The sequence below is a fragment of the Rissa tridactyla genome, chromosome 1 (genome assembly GCF_028500815.1).
Source record: "Rissa tridactyla isolate bRisTri1 chromosome 1, bRisTri1.patW.cur.20221130, whole genome shotgun sequence".
NCBI lineage: Eukaryota > Metazoa > Chordata > Aves > Charadriiformes > Laridae > Rissa > Rissa tridactyla.
Genome location: NC_071466.1, coordinates 132,000,003 through 132,019,038, shown reverse-complemented (window position 1 = coordinate 132,019,038; position 19,036 = coordinate 132,000,003). Strand labels below are relative to the sequence as shown.

The window sequence follows — 19,036 nt, the reverse complement described above, 5'->3', positions numbered from 1 at the left end:
GTCTCATTAGTCGCAAGGATATTTACAAAATAGCAATAGTTGCAGATTACCTCAAAGGAGAAGTTGTTGAAGTGTTTTCTGCTTGGTCACTTGTGCTGTATTTAATTTTGCAGTCATGACTGTACTGAGCTGAAGCCATTCTGAACAACTCACCACATTCATTGTGCATCCACACAGTTGGGCTTAATAATAAACAAATTGATTCTGGCTCATACAAAAAAAATTGTATTCAGTGGATCGATTTCCAGTCTGAAGGCAATAAGGAGCTAACTAACAATGGGAAAGGTAATCTGACCTTGCAACTTCCTTTAGTCATGCTGAGGAAGACAGTGAGGAGGAACCTCTAGCCCTGAGAAGGACAGCACCCCTCAAACCCTTCACTACAGGCTACAGGAAAAACATAACTGTTGTTTTATGGAGAGGTAATTGTTTCTTCCTTCTTCCTGACAGTTCCACCTAGAAGTCCATGCCAAGAGAAAATTAAGTCACGTATTGACAACACTTCTGGAGACCATTCTAAATGAACATTAAGTGTGGTGAAACAACTGTGTCAGGATTTTCTATCTTTCCTCAAGAATATGGCAATTAAGGTTCTCAAGGACTTCACACTGAAGCTTTTGTTTGTGCCTTGGGACAAAATGGTGCCAGCTCCGTTTCTCACTGTCAAGAACACGTAGATCTATGAAACTTTTCTGCTCAGAGTGTACTACTTTAAAAATCTTCATGCACATTCAGTATTTTGTAATCTGAGCAGAAGACACAAAGAACCTTGGGTGATCCTTAAAGTTGATAGAGTGAAAAAAGTTTTCAGCACTCTTGGCCACTCTAATAGAATCATTTAGGTTGGAAAAGACCTTTAAGATCATCAACTGCCAAGTCCACCACTAAATGATGTCCCTAAGCACCACATCTACATGTCTTAAATACTTCCAGGGGATGGTGACTCTACCACTTTCCTGAGCAGCTTGTTCCAATGCTTGACAACCCTTTCAGTGAAGAAGTTTTTCCTAATACCCGATCTGAACCTGAACGGTTTATATTTGTTTTAATATAGCTGTATCAAGGAAAAAAAACCACAAAACAAACAAACAAACCAAAAAAAACCCCAACAAACTAACAAAAGAGAAAAATGTCACAGTTTTTACTCGAGAGTAGTCTGAGCTATTGATTTTATATGTCTTGAACTCATAGTCAATCTGTATCTGTTTCTGGTAGCTAACAGCCATGTTATCATTCATCCCTAGTACATTATCACCTTTTTGAAATGGAATATTTCTGCTTTTGAGTAATCTTGAGATTACTTGCATTGATGTCTTTCACCATTGGAGTATGAACTAGTCACTGATTATTAGAACTGACTGATTGTTATCAACTTGTCACAATTATTAGCATAATCATAACTGTTGACTGGCAGGCAGTCTTCTCCAGCATGTATGCATTGTAATTTTTGGATCTCTGTAAGTCACTGTGCAGATGTCTGTCGTCTTTGTTAGAAATCATTAATGCTCAGTAATTGTATGCACTTGCGCTTTTTCTTCCTGCAGTAACTGAGGCATCAAAATATGTGGTTCGCTTTCAGTACTAGCAGTGATACAATGGACTAGTTTTCTTCTGGTTTTGATTTTGTTTTATGCATTTTATGTACTGGACCATGGTGGCTGCTTCCTTAGTCAGTCTTTCTCCAAATTCCTAAGTTCTTTTATGTTTACCTAATGGTACAAGAACAGGAGAGACAACCATGTTGCCAGCCTGCTGCTCCAGGCGGTAGCAGCACCTGCACAGCCCTGGCTGTGTGCCCAAATACAGGAAAAAGTGCCAGGCTACCTTTCTTTCTCCCCTGGATGAATGAGTCCCATGTGCTGAGGAGTGGCTAAAGGACTTTTAAGTGTGTTGCATTAGTAGGCATAGGAAAGGATCTTAATTCTAAATTGAAAATAAAACTTTGTTTTGGTGTTAGTGCAAGATAGTCTGCACTAATTATATGTGTTTCATAGTTGATGAAAGATACAGGAGCTTCAGCAGGCAGTTTCAGTTGTCTCATGATAAATAACCATGCTGGATGAATTAAATAACGTGGTACCTGTCTGTGGTACCTTTCTTTCTCCATGGGCTGTAAAGGGAACCTACGCAATTAACTTAGGTTAGAGTCAAGCTTCTAGAGGGCTCATTTTTATTTAGAGGATGCTTAACATTTTGCTTTGGTACTGAAATGTTGCTATGTGTATTTCGACAGAACTAATAAGCCCGAACAGGGCAGGCGCTCAGTGAAACAACTTATCTGCACTTCAGGATGAATTTGGGTATGCCCCTTGCCAACTAAAAGGACTAGTGTGAGCTGGTATTACTGGCCGATGAGGATTTTGACAGGGAGTCCATCTAAGCAAACGTGAACCTGTTGGGCAGGGAGCAGTCAGCAGTGAGTCAGCTCATACCTGCAGCTAATCCTTCAGAATTATTACAGCTAATGTAATCTCTCATCTAAGACACAGTAATTCACTCTGTGTGTGCTCCCTGGCCAGCTTTATGCAGGATGAAATAGGATAGCTTAAACTACCATTAGAGCATGTGAATATGTCCTGACACTAAACTCCTTAAAGAGAAGCAATTACAGAAATGCTGCTACAGGTAGCATTCTGGTTATAATCAGTTTTTCTCCAAACAATTGTTACTTCTAACTTGTATTCTTCCTGCTGACTTCTAGGTGGTTTGCTACAGAAGACTTCAGTCTAATGCACATAATATTTTGAAACTCGTATGTAGTTGTCCCAATGAGGTTATAAAAGGACCTTAATTTGCAGTACCCCTATATAGTCAAGAAAAAACTGAATTTTGTTTAGCTGTTGAATGTCCTTGCTCTAGTCTGTTTTTGTTGTGTTTTGAACAGATGATGAACCAGATGATGGTGCCCATCATTACTTTATAATTTTGGATTTCCACAACCCTCAGCTGTTGCCTGTGATGTCTGATCTTGGGATTAACATTTCAAGTGTAATTAGAATTTCTTCTGAGAATTATAAGCCGTTGCAGACATACTTTGAAGCAACTAAACTTCAAGGAGAATCTTTACTTTCACCCACAGGTAATCTGGTCATAAGAACAAAATTTGTGTAGGAAAGAGGCTGTTTTATATCCAAGCAAAGACTCCTCTTGCTGTGTTTTTCACTGTCTCTGTGCCTTGTGTTTGTGCATGCTACCTGTGAGCAGCTGTGTTTGCCAGTGCAAAAATGGTATTGCCATTGTTTGGTCACCAAACCAAATGATTTGCCAGTGCAAAAACTTGCCTGAGCTGGACAGTAGAAAGAGGGACTGACTAAGCAGGCAGTGGTTGCAGGCATAGTTTTCTGCAGCAGCCGCCAAAGAACAACATTTTATCAAATGCGTACTTCTATGAATCATTACCCAGAAAGGTGTGTTGCTAAGCAAACTTAGCTCATTTGGTAATTTCAAGGTAATTTCAGTGCACAGCTGGCCACTTTGGGACTGTGGCCCCAGCCAGAGAAGAATATACCACAGAATAACACCCTACAATTGTACTCAGCTGTCCCGAGGCTGTAACACCTCTCTTGAACTGAGGTCCTGGTGAACAATAAGCTACATATGAGTCATCAATGAAAGCTGACCATACTGAGCTGTAGAAACATAGCCAGTAGATCAAGGGAAGTGGTTGTTCCCTGTTACTTGGCTTTCATGAGAACAGAGTTCTGGGCTCTACGGTATAAGAAAGATACGAATAAACTTGATTGAGTCCAGCAGACAGCCACCCTATGAAGAGTGGCTGAAGGACCTTGGCTTGCTTGATCTGGAGAAGAGAAGGCTTACAGGGCACCTAGTAGCATCCTTCTGACATCTCTGAGAAGGTTACCAAGAACACAGAGCAAGACTCGTCATTGAGATACATGGAAGAAGAAAAAGTGGTTGTGATCACGAGCGGCCTTTAGAAATCCCAGGCCCCAGAGATGAGGGGAAAGTCTGGAGCAAGGAAGACATACCCTTGGTGGAAGAGGATCAGGTCAGGGAATACGTAAGCAAACTGGACATATGTAAGTCCATGGGACCTGACGGGATGCACTCACAAATACTGAGGGAGCTGACTGTGATGTTACTGTGAAGCCACTGTCAATAACTTTTGAATTATCATGGCAGTTGGAGAAGGTGCCTGAGGACTGGAGAAAATCAAGTGTCACTCCTGTCCTCAGAAGTGGTGGGAAGAACTTAGGAAACTAAAGGCTGCTCAGACTCACCTTGATCCCTAGGAAGATTATGAAACAGCTAACCCTGGAAGCAATTTCCAAGCACGTAAAGGACAAGAATTTGGTCAATCAATCAGCATGGATTCACCAAGAGGAAGTCTTTCTTAACCAACGTGATAACCTTCTATGATAAAATGACTGGCTTGGTAGATGGGGGGAGAGCAGTGAATATTGTCTGCTTCGACTTCAGTAAGGCCTTTGTCACTGGATCCTCATAAAGAAGCTGATGAAGTATGGGCTGGATAAGCAAACACTGAGGTGGATTGAAAACTGGCCTAGCCCAGAGGGTAGTGATCAATGGTATGAATTCTGCTCAATGGGAACAATTAATGATCAAGATAGTGGGGCAGAATATACCCTCAGCAAGTGATCTGATGATACAAAACTGGGAGGAGTGGCTGAAACATTAGCGAGTTGTGCTGCTCTTCAGAGCGACCTTCGCAGGTTGGAGAAATGGGCTGGCAGGAACCTCATAAAATTCAATAAGGGCAAGGGCAAAGTCCTGCACCTGGGGAGGAATAACCCCACGCACCAATATATGCTGGGGGCTGACCGGCTGGAAAGCAGCTTGACAGAAAAGGACCTAGAGGTCTGGCACTAAGTTGAACGTGAGTCAGCAACGTGCCTTTGTAGCAAACAAGGCTAGTGGTATCCTAGGCCGTGTCAGGTCAAGGGAGTTGATCCTTCCTTTCTACTCAGCACTGATGAGACTGCACCTGGAGTTCTGTGTCCTGTTCTGGGCTCCCCAGTACAAGAGAGATATGGAACTACTGGAGAGAGTCCATCAGATAACCACAAAGGTGTTTAAGGGACTGGAACATCTCTCATATGAGGAGAGGCTGAGAGCTGGGAATGTTTACCCTAGAGAAGAGAAAGCCCCAAAGGATCTCATTGATGTGTATAAATGCCTGATGGGAGGGTGCAAAGAAGAGGAAGCCCAGCTCTTTTCAGTGATGTTCAGTGATAGGACAAGAGGCAATGGCAAAAACTGAACACAGGAGGATGACTTAGCCTTTAAGACTTAGGCAATCACAGCACCAACTGGTGGTCTCAAAGAAGTAATGTCATGTTTGAATTTGTATGTTGAGCTATCTTATCTCTGGGAAAAGAATGAAAGGCAAGCATAATTTCCAGCTTCTTATAGGTTTGTTATAACTTGTAAATTTTAAAGATAATGTCTTACTAGAAAATAGTTGAAGTGCAGAGAGCAGAAAGCATGGGTTTGTTTAATATAATTTTATTTACATAGAATTAGAAATAGGCCAGGTCACTAGGAAGGAGAATATATGTTTATTATGAGCCTACTGACATAAAATCAGAAATGCCAAGATACAAGGTGGAGTGCAGAAGGACCAAGGAAAATGTTTGTCTGCTGCTCAACAGAGAGGAAGAACTGACAGGAGGTAATCCTGAGAAGGCGGGCAGTGGTTAATGTTTGGGGGTGCTTTTTGTACTTTTTGTTGGCATGTGTGTTGTGGGGGAGTTAATCTGTTTTCATTACAAATACCATTGCAGACAGGAGATAGTTATAACTAACCACAAGATTCAGCTTCAAATTGTGGAGGAACAGGTAAAATAACTGAGTACTACTTAGGTAAGGCAAAGAACTTTTCAGATCAGCTGATTCATAGAATCATAGAATCATTTTGGTTGTAAGACACCTTTAAGATCATCAAGTCCAACCTAGCACTGCCAAGTTACCACTAAATCATGTCGCTCAGTACTACATCTACATGTCTTTTAAATACCTCCGGGGATGGTGACTCAACCACTTCCCTGGGCAGCCTTTTCCAGTGCTTGACAACCCTTTCAGTGAAGAAATTTTTCCTAACATCCAATGTAAATCTCCCCTGGCGCAACTTGAGGCCATTTCTTCTTGTCCTATCACCTGTTACTTAGGAAAAGAAACTGACCCCCATCTTGCTACAGCCTCCTTTCAGGTAGTTGTAGCGAGTGATAAGGTCTCCCCTCAGCCTCCTTTTCTCCAGGCTGAGCAATCCCAGTTCCCTCAGCTGCTCCTCATAAGACTTGTGCTCTAGACTCTTCACCAGCTTCATTGCCCTTCTCTGGGCACGCTCTAGCACCTTGATGTCTTTCTTGTAGTGAGGGGCCCAAAACTGAATATAGTACTCGAGGTGCAGCCTCACCAGTGCTGAGTACAGAGGAATGATCACTTCTCTAGTCCTGCTGACCACACTATTTCTGATAAAAGCCAGGATGCTGTTGGCCGCCTTGGCCACTTGGGCACCCTGTTTTACTCATACTCAGCTGTCTGTTGACCAACTCCCCCAGGTCCTTTTCCACCGGGCAGCTCTCTAGCCACTCTTCGTCAAGCCTATAGCACTGCATGGGGTTGTCATGACCCAAGTGCAGGACCTGGCACTTGGCCTTGTTGCACCTCATACCATTGGTCTTGGCCCATCAACCCAGCCTGTCCAGATCCCTCTGGAGAGCCATCCTGCCCTCAAGCAATCAACACTGCTGCCCAACTTGGTGTCATATTCCGATTAACTTAAACTGTATTCTATTTAAAGATTGCCTGCCATTCTCATTTATATTTGAGAACTCATAAAGAGCAAGTGAGATAGTGGAAAAAGAGCTGTGAGGAAGAGGGAAAGGAGCACAAATAGCCAAGGCACTGTAATCTGCTTAATTTCTGTTTCTGGAAAAGTACTGGAACAAATAATATATAACCACTTAAAAGAAAAATGGGGAGATGAGTAACAGCTAGTGTATGCCGTTCAAGAACAAATCATGTCAGACAAGTTTAATTTCCTTACAAAATGAAGTACTGGCCTTCTGAGCAGAGAAGTAGTTTGTGTTGTATATTTGGATTTTAATAAGGCTATTTCACATGATCCGCAGTGAGCAGGTAGGTCTAGATTAAAATAAATATATAGCGGGTGCAGTCTCATTCAAAAATCTTGGCCTCTGTAGAGTAACTGTTAAATGTTTACTATCAAATAGAAGAATGCATGGAACGGACTCAAGGGAATTTGTGCTAGGTCTCGTATTATTTGATATTGTTGAGGGCGTTGGAATAAGGGTTGTGATTCAAATGCAAAATATTCTTGACAGAACAGAGAATAATAATCTGGAAAAAAGTTATTCCATTTAATATGGACAATGTAGTATGCTTATACAAGAATAATTAAAGGTACAAATAAAGGCTAGGAAACAGATGGCTACATGACAGGTTTGAAAGATAAGCTGTTATGCTGACTTCACAAATGAACATAAGTCAGCAATATCACTATGCCGCTAAAAACCAAGTACCATCTCCAGATTATAAATTAGAATATGTCCTAAAAAGATACCTGAAGTAATCTTATCATGCAAATCAACAATGAGCTAAGACCCTGTAAGAAACGTGTGCCAATCAGAAAAATGCCAAATGATGGAAAAGAAAATTATTAGGGATCTCTAAAATCTTACCTATGAGGAAGAAATTGGAATTGTTACCCTTAAGTTTAAGAAGAAAAGGCTGAGTGACGTAGTGGAGAAATTATAAACATTTTCAAGTTTGTAAAAGAGTAGGACAGAAAATGAAGAGTTTAAATTGCAATAGAGAAAATACAGTGTAACAGGAAGAAACATTCCACAAGGTGAGGTTAGCGAAGTACTGATGTAGGAATATTATTGAGTCTTTGAGTCTTTTAAGGTTATATTAAGACAAACATCTGTTGGCAGTGGTGCAGGTGTAGTTAATTGTGCCTTGGAGCAGGCATTAACTCAAGTATTTTGTAGTTGAATGACTTATAAAATAGATTGTAGTTGATCATTTCAATAATGTACAGAGAAACCTTAAGACGAGAAGACATTAACCTGCAAATGCAATTATTTTATAGTGTTTCTGTTGTTCTTAGTATGAATGCACATGAATTGTGGATTAGAGACCACAGCTTTCATGTTCTTTTCCTTCCGAGGTGTTTGCATGGCTTTCATTTTGTGAAGTACCAAGTCAAGCACTGTTAGTACCCTTTCAAAGGGTTGGTTTTGTGTTCCTCTAATCGCTCTAGTAGCTATGCTACTATTAATTCAGCTTTTCTGAGAGCTAACAAGAGAACTCAGACCAATCTCTCAGCCTGAAAAAATGGAATTCATTTTTCTCCATTTCTGCTGGAAACGTGTGACCTGACACAAATAGGATTTCCGTTTTGACAGTGATGATTCAAAATTGATACACATTTTATTAGTATATACTAGATGCTTCTCTTCTGCTGTTATATGATGATAACAGATTTTTTTGTTGGTTTTGGTTTTGTTTTTTTTTTTTTCAAAATCACATAGTGTACTGCTGGGTACTGTCTCATTTCTGTTACTGAAAACTTCAAAGTAATTCAGTTCCTCTGTGGAGTTGTGCCAGATCTTCTGCATTGGCAGTTTCTCCCAGCTCCTGCACCTTCTTTGGGGGTTACTCATGACAACTTTAATGCATTCTGAGAGGATTTACATGATGAAAATAGACTCGAGTAAAGAAAAGTCTTAGGATTGTAGGCAAAAGAATGAAGAGGGGAGGCAGCAGTCAAGGGCAGAGCCCTTTTTTTTCTGAAAGAACTACCATGTTTTACTGAGACTTTATCTTCCGGGAGTTTTTTAATCCCAAAGTTGGGCATCAGATTTTTGCTGGGACTTTGAGGATGGGAATATTTCAACAATACTTACGGAAGACTAATACATGATTTGTGTTTTGTGTAAAGGGAGACATTGTACCATGATTTATCTAATGTTTACACATTTTAGTTGTAGAAGCAGAGAAAAGAAAGAAAGATGAAGCTATCAAAGACCTGGAAACATTTTGGAAATACCTGGAGCCAGTTCTGAACAGTGGAAAGCATGGATCAGATCTCTTTGATATTGCCAGACTTCATCACCTAGTTAAGGAGAGTGCCTTTCCCCCTGATTGGTCTGACAGAGAAATGCTGGTCAGTAGATTCTGCTTTCACAATGCATGGCATGCTTTGGGGTTTGTAACATTTAAGACCAATTTTGAAATGACAGGGATTTTAGCTTTGTCTTCTATGAAACAGAACCAGAGTAGTTAGTATATTTGTAATCTTGAACAAAAATTATTTCCTATGTATCCAACAAGTTTATTCAGCATGTATTCACAAGGAGTCCTTTGAATAAAAATACTTGACTTGAAGTTTCTTAATATCGTAGGCCACAACAGCAGAGTTTTAAAACAATCTGAGGTATTAAATTTATGCAGCATCTTTCCATAGACCCAATTTGGACTTCATTAGAGAATCAGATGTCTGTATGAAATAATACAAAAGTTATATTTTTGTCCTCATAACAGCAAGTCTGCTTACTGCATCTCAGAATGGTCGCATGAGAACAAATTAAAATGCATGCAAGAGTGCTTTTTGATAGTTGTTTTAGCATACGCAGTATTGCTTCTTATCGTCCAACCTGAAACATGGCTCTGGCTTATTACTCGTCGTGGCCTGATGAGTCAGGACTATTACCGGGCACTACAAGAGAAAGTGAACCATTAAAAATTTTTCCAGACTCATGTATAGTGAGGTAGAAGGGTCCAGTATATTTCAATCCACAATAGCAGCAGTAAAAAATACAAACTACTAAAGCAAAATAAAGCAAAATGGCATAATTTAACCTACTGTATTTGTGGTCTTATATTATTGGGGTTAAAGGACAGACTACATCCTCCTAAACTTATCTATAGTACAATAAATCCTGTATGTAGACAATCTGGTGAGCTAGGAAGTAGCTTTGATCCTGAAGGGGTCAGAACTGAGTTTGGCTAAATCCACAGTGGTTTCCAAGGCATTCACTAAAAATGCCTTAATAGTGGAAATGTGCTTGCTACTTACGACATTACTTATCATTGTACTCTTGATAGAATCTTAAAATACAAAACCTATTTTGGGAAAGAAGCTTTTTATCTTGTGTGTCTTCCCCATAATCACATTTTATAGGGGACTGTTGCTGCTTGTGAATATCCTGTGAGCAGCTATATTATAGCTGAAATAAAAGAAAAATTATATGTCACTGAAAGCGTTTAAGCAGGTTTTAGTTGTAATTGCATATTCTTGTGTATCTCAGAATTCAGCAGAGCCCTAAAGAAATAGGAACGTTTGTAAGTTTTTAAAGAAACAGATGGGAAGAATATAACTTGTGAAATCATGGGTGGATAGAGTAAGTCTGTTCTGGTGGACTTGCTAGAGAGTCTCCGAGTCCTAGCTTGCTGCAACTCTGAAGTCCAACATATGCAGAAGGAAAACTATTGTGACAAATTTTTAGACATCAATATAAAAATGATAAGAGTATTACATACGGCAAGTAGTCTCCAGATTTCAGATCTTTAGAAAGGAAAATACTTTCAAAATTCTTTTTCATTGTTCAAGAGTCACTAATGGTCAGACGCTGTAAACTTTTGACAAGCATTTGTGTCTGTCCTGAGAAGCAAGGAAATTGAATCACAAAATTGTAATTATACTAAACTTTGCATGTGTCACATTTAGTAATGACAGATTCTGTTAGTTGTGACTTTGTGAAATATCTTCTTTTGTTTAAAAGATTGAGGTTTCAAAACACTCCAGTATTTTAATTAAAATTTTCCTGTGCTCTCTCTTAAGTAATATATGAAAAGAAGGTTTTTATACTAACCCATTCTTCAGAAGAGTATTGAATTGGAAAAACAAAGGTGCAAGAATATTAACTCTGAAAATTCTGTTTTCACTAGTAGAAATTCTCTCGCAAATATCTCCTCTAGTCTTTAAATACTATGAAAACTGAGACGAGTATTCCACAACTGATCAGTGATTTGGCGTACTTGTTTTGAAGTGCCATAAAGAGGGTCCAAGTTGAAGAAAGCAGATGCTTAATACTCCTTAAGGGTCAGTTAATGTATTTAGTGCTTAATGATAGTTGTGCTTCATGTTTTATTTTAGGAAACTTAAAATTGAGACATCCAATGTTGATAGCCACCTCTTAGAGGCAAACTTCTTAATACAAGAGGCTTCCCCTACTTTCACAAAAGTGACAGAATCACTCAAAAAAGGACTGTTGACAGAAATTGTGTAAAAATTATAATAATTTCATCTTTTCCACAATGTATAGGATGTACAGGGTAAGAATACGTCCATTAAAGCCACTGACCCTTGAGAGTGGCATGCAGTCTCAGACAGGGTTTTGGTATTTGTACAAAAACATTTCACATTTAAAGTAGCAGTTGCTATTATTTCTTTTGTTCCTCCCAAGCTTTGGTGAAAACCACAGTACATCACCTCAAGAACCTTGACTCTTTCCTTGTCAGACTTTTGCAGATACAGCACTCTCCCTTTGGACATTTAGGCGGTATGCTGACGTTCCTTTGCTTGCACAGCTATGGAATTCAGAATTCAGTTCTTGAGGCTTTCTTTGTTTTAAAAGGGCAATAGATAGAAAATAATATGAGATGACATTGATTACTTGGTTGCGTTTTTATTTTTTATCCTTCTAGGGCAGGAGAATGGTTGACCTTGCAGATATGCTACAGGTTCATCACCAGTAGAAACCTACACATATGATGTAAAACAATTATGTTAAGTTTCTTCTCTCATTCCTTCTCATCCAAAAAACTAACCTAAATTCCAGTTGCAAGAGAGCAGACCTTGAAAGGTTACTGTTAAGACAAGTTAGACTTTATAACTGAAGCAGTTAGGCGATGCTCAGTCCATACTGTGGCACTGTTTAGGCAAATAAAAACAAGGTGGCCTTGTTTTCTTAGGGTAACTCTATAAAACATCTTGTATTAGTGGAGAAAAAAAGTCCCTTGTCGATCTGCTGGTCAGAGAGCTAATGACTTATGTGGCTAAGTTACATGACACTTCTGTATGCAGACTTCATCTTTTGTATATGTTTTTCTGTCATAGCTTGCATTTGGAACCGTGCTGTTTGAAAGCATTGCTTGTTTAATGTATGACTGCCTGGACTGGAGAAGACAGCATTCTAACTACTTGGAAAACACAAAGTTTATCAATGTGCCTGCATTATCAGAGAGAAAATCAACACAGCCACCTGTAACTGAGGCAAGGATCCTTCTTTTCTTGTGGAGAATAACTAGTTATAGGCTAGAATTGCCTGTCTTTAGTTCTGCACTCAAAAATTCACCTTGGACCATCATTCCATGGGTAATTTTCTGTGAATGAGATGGGAATTTTTCTCTTCATCATTTAAAAATAGAAAAAAAATGACCCAGCACTGGGGAAACAGGAAAAGGAAAATTTGAAGGATCATACAGGCATAAGGTATCACAAGTGTTAAAATTCCTTAAATAGCTTCTGATGACACTTTCTTGCATATGAAAAATCAATATGCCTGCACAGAGCTACACAGAGCTATTGTGTCTTGTTGCAGATCTGTGAACTATCAAAAAAAGATTATTAGTTCTATGCAAGATCAGTTTATGTTGTTCATGGTAGACAAAACAAGTAGGCAGAAGAAAGTAGCTTATTAGGACATGTACTAGTGGCAGGGAAAAAATGGGTTTACTCCGTCTGTAGCAGTACTGCTGCAGTAGCTCATTTAAAGCATTCATAAAACTACATTCTTGCTATTTTGTTCCATTCAGAGTTAGGTGGGATTTCCCTCCCCTAATACTAACCATTTAAAAGTTTAGTATCTAGTCTAGGATAAGTAACCAAAGCTAAATGCAATTAATTTCTCCCACCTATTTGTGCAATCCTAATTTGTTCTAATGGTTCTGAGGTTTTTTACCTTTATTTTTGTTCCTTCAGGTACAATCAGCATCACAGATTACACCTTCAAAGAAAAAAGGGCAAGCAGAAGAAATTCTGCCTACGGTAAATTTGTCACAGGGTATGTCTAAACGATTAAAGCACTCATCTGTAGCTGTTCGTTCTGTCATACCGTTCATTCATCTGACAGCACAAATCCTTTAAATTATTTGCACAGTAAGCTGAAGATGTGGTTCAGAGTTGTGAGAGTAGTTTCTTGGTGAATACATTGTGAAAGTCTCTGCAAACTGCAGTGGTGATAACTAAGCTCTTTAGAAAATCACTTTTTCTGTCTATTCCTAGTCACAGTCGGATTTGAGAGTTCTACAGTAATGGGCTTCATTAGTCTTTTTTAAGAAAAATTGTCAGAAGGTTGAACTGCTTGGTAATAGAAATTGTAATTTCTAAAGAAATTGATCTTAATGTTTTATCTCTTATAACAGCAGAGGAAGAAGCTTCTTTTTTTAATACTTCTGTGGACATGAGGTATTACAATGACTTGCTGAGTCAGATTCCTGAGGAATGCCTTTCTGTATCCTTATTGCTGAACTGCATGTTGGAACAGGTAGGAATATTCTTTTTATAATTCCTGTGGCTAGTTCGACTTAGACTTGGTATATTGAGTTGGTCAAAAATCAATAAATCCATCTGTTTCAGCCTAAAAGAAGAGACTGTGCTTGGAGACACTGACCAACGAGGTTCAATACAAAGGAGTCACAACTCAAAAGTGACATCTTTGGTTTTCTTTTGTATTGTGCACTTACCCTGTATATACAGTGTCATTCCAAAATAATGTTTTCAAGACTACAGATTCAGTGCGATCAAATGAGGAAAAAGGTGTAATTTCTTAGCTAAGTCAATAACCAGTTTTCATGTCCTGCAACAATGTTACTGATACTGAACTTTCACTGTTTTACTCAGTACAAAGGTTTTAGTGCAAGCCTAACATAAAAGTGGCATGTATCGATGCTAGTGCTAGGCAGATCTGAATCCTGTTGAGTTCAGGCATAATATATGAGTTATCAGAGACCCACAGTATGATTTGGAAATCCTTATTTTAGAAATAAAATTTCAGCACAATCCTTTCCTTTTTTTTTTTACTTCTTTGCAATTTAGTCTGAAAATAGACTCAGGCGAAAATATTCAAAATAAGGTCCAACACCTGATACACAATTGGTTTTTAATTATCTTTGTTCATTAACAGTTCTTAATGTTTCAAGTTGTAAATATTTTTCTTCTCATCCTTCCAAAAGTGAATAATAGAAGAAAACATTTAATTCTGTTTTCCATAATAATCGTTTTGGGCAGGAACTAACATGGAGAATTGCATTTTTGCTGCTTGGTAGAAAAAAAATTGACAATTTTCTTTTCTGACAAAATTTATGAAGGTGTGTTTAGCTTATAGCAGAATCTGCTTGGTAGTTTTAATGAAGTTAAGCAGCAGTCATATTGTAATGAAAGCTAATATATATCATGTTTGCCAGGTTATTGCAAGTGAAGAAGACCTTACACCACCTAGTCTGGTGGTACCAGAGCCTCGGGCAGATGGGCTACATCATACCATTGCAGATCATATAGCCTCTCTCCTTCCTTCTCTTTCACTTTCTGAGAGTGAAAAAAAGGTTTGTGTTGTCTTTTGTTCATTTCCTAAAATGACAAATAGATCTGATTATTGGGGTTTAATACATCTTTCTTTTTTAACAGAATCTATATGAATACCTTTCTCCTAAATACAGTGAAAAAAAGACTGTCACGCCCAAGTACCCTCTCTTATTTAACTACCACGATACCATGGCTCAACGGTTGCACCTGCTGAAGGTATAGCGCTACCTATCACATATAAACAGTTCTAAAGTCCACAGGCAGAGAATACTCACTGCACTAGAAAAGATGGAGTGGTGTTTTTACAAAGCAGAACAGTATAGCCTAGACTTTTCCTAGTGAGAGAGACACACTAACACCTGTTTAGTCTGCTTAAGAAGCAATGAGTTACTGCTACTGACAGAGGACACATAACAACCATAGAGCATTATTTTTATTTCAGTGATCTCTGCATTATTAATAAGAGCATTTAGCCTTTGGCATAGATGAGAGATATTACAGAACTCTGTTGTTTTACTGTAGTCAAATACTGATGAAACTGTGGAAAATGAGTTACTAACTTGGTAACAGTGATATACCTTGTAGACTAGATTAAATACTTAGATGTAGAGAAGAGTTCTATATATAAGAAAATATATAGAGGTTGTTAGTGAACATAAGAAGCGTATTCAGGTTGGCTAAGAACTTGGAGCATAGTATATAACCAAGACATTGACGAATTCTAACAAAGGCAGAAAGGTTCAGCAAATGCAAGGTTTGGGATTATTGCAAAGTAACAGTTCCTAGAGTTTCTGAACCAAAAAAACACTGTGAATTTCTCAAATTTTTCCAAAGCCAACATGTAGTTTTACTGTTGAACATGGTAAATACTCTGAAGGTAATACAAGTGATAATACAGTTCTTTGGCGACCATTGATTAAAACACCATTGAGAAACAAATCGAGCCTGACACATTGGAGGTATTCAAGCAGATGGCAGGACTGAGCAATCACCGAGAGATGCTCTTAGCAGGCATGTGCTTTGATGTATTTGATGTATTTGATGAAGATGAAATTCAGGATATAGCACAATGTTTGAGGAGTGGATAGAGGAAAAAAATTTGGAAGATACAGTCAAAGAAAAAAGTACTGTAAGTGCATAATACTAGAAAGAGCGAAGATGAAAGATACCAGTAAGTCTCAAAAGATAAATCCTTAAATATATAGAGGTGCTGCTGTCACAGACTAATCAATGAGTTTACAGACTTCATTACTATGAGAAGCAGCACAGACCAGCTGAAAGATACATGGAAGTACCTACTGCCCATATACTGTATGATCACAAGGGGAGGTTTAGATTGGATATTAGGAAAACTTTCTACACTGAAGGGGTTGTCAAACATTGGAACAGGCTGCCCAGGGAGGTGGTGGAGTCACCATCCCTGGAGGGATTAAAAAGACAGGTAGATGTGGTGCTGATGGTCGTGGTCATGGTCATGAGGGTCATTTTTTCTGCCTAAAATATCTGACAGCATGACTCAAAAACATGTTGTGATCACATGCTCAAATTTAAGTTTATGTCCAACTGACTTAAGCACATGCTTATGTCTTTTGCTATAAAAAGACTTCTTTATTCAAACATAATTTTTAGAAATCCACTAGTGTGAAAGTTTACTTTAACTCTGGTACTTTGGTTTTTGTTCCAGGTCCAAGAGAACTTAAATCCAGAAAAGGTTGAACATGAAATGATGGATAAACTGCCTCTTACAGAACTGACGCGTTTCACCCTTCCTTCAACTGCAGACAACACTAAACGCTTGGCCAGAGTTCACGAGCTCATGCATTATTGTACCAGTGGTAAAGTGATTTTCTTTTTCATTCATATAACATCCGTGTTTTTCTTCTGGTTGATGATCCTATTAAATAGCAGAAATTTTGGAACAAGTTTTTTCAGCTGCCCAAAACCTTTGCAGAATTTCCCATTTTCATATTCTGGCTTATACCTTAGCCTACTATACAAGTTAGGGTTAACTTTAGACCTCAGTTTCATGGTTAATGGAAAAGGCTATATGAGTATTAAATACTGCGTGACTAAGAGCTGGAAGTATGTTAAAACTCATTTATTTATATTCAGAAACATACAAGCACTTACTAAATCTGACGTAAAAAAAGTAGTTGTACAAACTGCTATTTTGATCCTAGGACATAGAATGCGTTTTGGGAGACACTGACGTAAACTGTATGTTTATTTACCTACCAAAACGCTTTTGGTGGAGGAGCATGTGTATCTTAGGTAGAAGATTTTTACTGGGCAATAAATGTTTTTCAGAATGTATTCTGTGCAAGCTGTTGGTGTTAATAATGAAATGGCTTCTACAATAGTCCCTTTATCAAACCAAGAATACATTCAGTTCTTCAACCATAATCACTTCTGCAGTTACCTTTTCTTGGAGTGTGCGTGCCACCATGACGTACACTGTGAAACAGTCCCAATGACTACAGAAAGACCCTTAGGTTGTTTCGAAAGTTTATGCTAGACTACTAAGAAATATAAACATCCAAATCCCTTTGGTTACATTTATGCCATCATATAAAGCACAGGATTTGAAGGTACTTTCCCAGCTATTCAGTCTTGTAATCCCTTGTGTTGGATTTATTTACGCTCGCTGCATTGTTTCTAGTCATTGGTATGTTCATTTTGGACACTAAGCTATTAAGGTATCCTGTATTGCTGTAGCGTTCCAGCTGATGGGTATCAAATTTGATGGCCTTCACTGGACCATACTATACTGTCAAACTCTCCCAATTGTTAACTTAGCTAGCAATGTCTTCCCTTTTGTCAAGAAGGTGATTGATTTGAACAGGAAATGAGATATACAATATTTTCAAGCTGTCTGATGTGCTTGGGTGTTTAGCTACTGTAAAGAGAAAACACTTCAAACTAAAAATACTGTTTGTATGATTTGGGCTCTGAACTACCTGTCTTAAAATTCAGTCCTTTTCGTGATTACATTATTATATGGACACCAATGCATACAACCATAAATAGGATTTATTATTGCCTTTGCACCTTACATACTTGTGTGTAAATTATGTGTAAAATTTAGTCTGAAGAGAAAAAACAAATTTGATAATTGGTTTGAGAAGCTAAAGGTAATAAAAAAGTTTATGATAATGGAAGCCTTTTCATGAACAGAAAAATACTAGTTGTTAACTGGTTTGATAAAGTCTACTCAGTATCTTAAAATCAACATAATTTATATAAAGTTAATGAGCCAGGAGGTATTCAGATGTAGGAAGCACTTCATTTAAGATGGATTAATAGTCAGGCATATCATTTTGCAATTTGGAAGCATCCAACTTTGAATGCAGTGTAAAACGTAGCTCACATAATTTGATCCAATACCATTAAGGAAATTGTTGTTGGCTTTTGCACAGTTGCAATTGTTGCTTTGCACAGTTGGCTTTTGCCAAGAACAATACACTTACATAGTCCTCTATTTATCTTCTTCTGAGCTGTAAGGACATTTTCAGTTCATGATTATAATTCTTTTCTAGAACTTCTGAGTCGGGCTGAAGTAGAAAGAGCCTTTAGAGTGTTTACTTTTGAAAGCCTGAGGCTGACTGGGCTGAGTGACTCTGGTCTCCTGGAGAGCTCTGGATCTATGGTTGGAGGTGATTCTGAAATGTTTTATATCCCTTGGGATAATCCAGCCAGATTTGCAAGACAGCTGAGACAAGTCTTCCTTATGAAAAAGAAGCTTAATGGGAAATCTCCAAGAGGGTCTGGTAAAAAATTCTCTGTTTACATTACTTCTGAAGAATTTGAATCCACTATTTATTTCACTATATGATTTGTTATTGTGCAAATCACCAAATTTTCAAGTATTGTGTAGTCTGTACATCAAGTATCTATGTAGGAATACTAGATAAAGACAAAACCTAGCTATTTTGTATGACGACAGTAACAGTTTATTTAAGCAACTCTTTAAAATGATATCTGTAGAAATGTACTAGAAAACTGTATTATTGCTTATAACATCAAATATGTTTTATAGACATAAAATATTGAAGGCATGCTTAAATACCTTTCTGAATACAGGCTCTTGTGAGTTATGATGGCAGCCAAGTCTTTACAAAGTCAGGAGCAACCGCAAGGTGAAATCAAAAGTGATGCATGAGGTTAATTAGATGTTTACTAGTGATTAAGTATTAGGAAATGAAAAGAATATGCAACTTACACATGAGGACTCTAGAAGGTGATACAAAAAGTTGAAAATTAAAAAAAGGTGTGCTGTATGTTGTAATGACACATGCATGCATTCCTTTTCCTTTTAAATTTTTTCTTCCACTCTTCCGTCTTCTTTCACATGCAGCTTAATCCAGTGTAGAGTTTTGACATTCAAAATTTTGGGGCAAATTCAGAAGTAACAGGGAAAGAGGAACATATTTATTAGATGCT

General features: G+C 38.1%; 1 protein-coding gene across 1 annotated transcript in view; it reads left to right on the top strand.

Annotated features, from left to right (window-relative positions):
* Positions 1-19,036, top strand: part of SPAG17 (sperm associated antigen 17) — a 105,911-nt gene that overhangs the window by 29,391 nt on the left and 57,484 nt on the right. Inside the window, exons 6-14 of the mRNA XM_054214622.1 lie at positions 2,885-3,079; positions 8,994-9,175; positions 12,131-12,286; positions 12,995-13,076; positions 13,438-13,559; positions 14,479-14,616; positions 14,699-14,812; positions 16,281-16,431; positions 18,133-18,363. Of these exons, the coding sequence (XP_054070597.1) occupies positions 2,885-3,079; positions 8,994-9,175; positions 12,131-12,286; positions 12,995-13,076; positions 13,438-13,559; positions 14,479-14,616; positions 14,699-14,812; positions 16,281-16,431; positions 18,133-18,363 (1,371 nt within the window). The remainder of the gene's footprint in view (positions 1-2,884; positions 3,080-8,993; positions 9,176-12,130; positions 12,287-12,994; positions 13,077-13,437; positions 13,560-14,478; positions 14,617-14,698; positions 14,813-16,280; positions 16,432-18,132; positions 18,364-19,036) is intronic.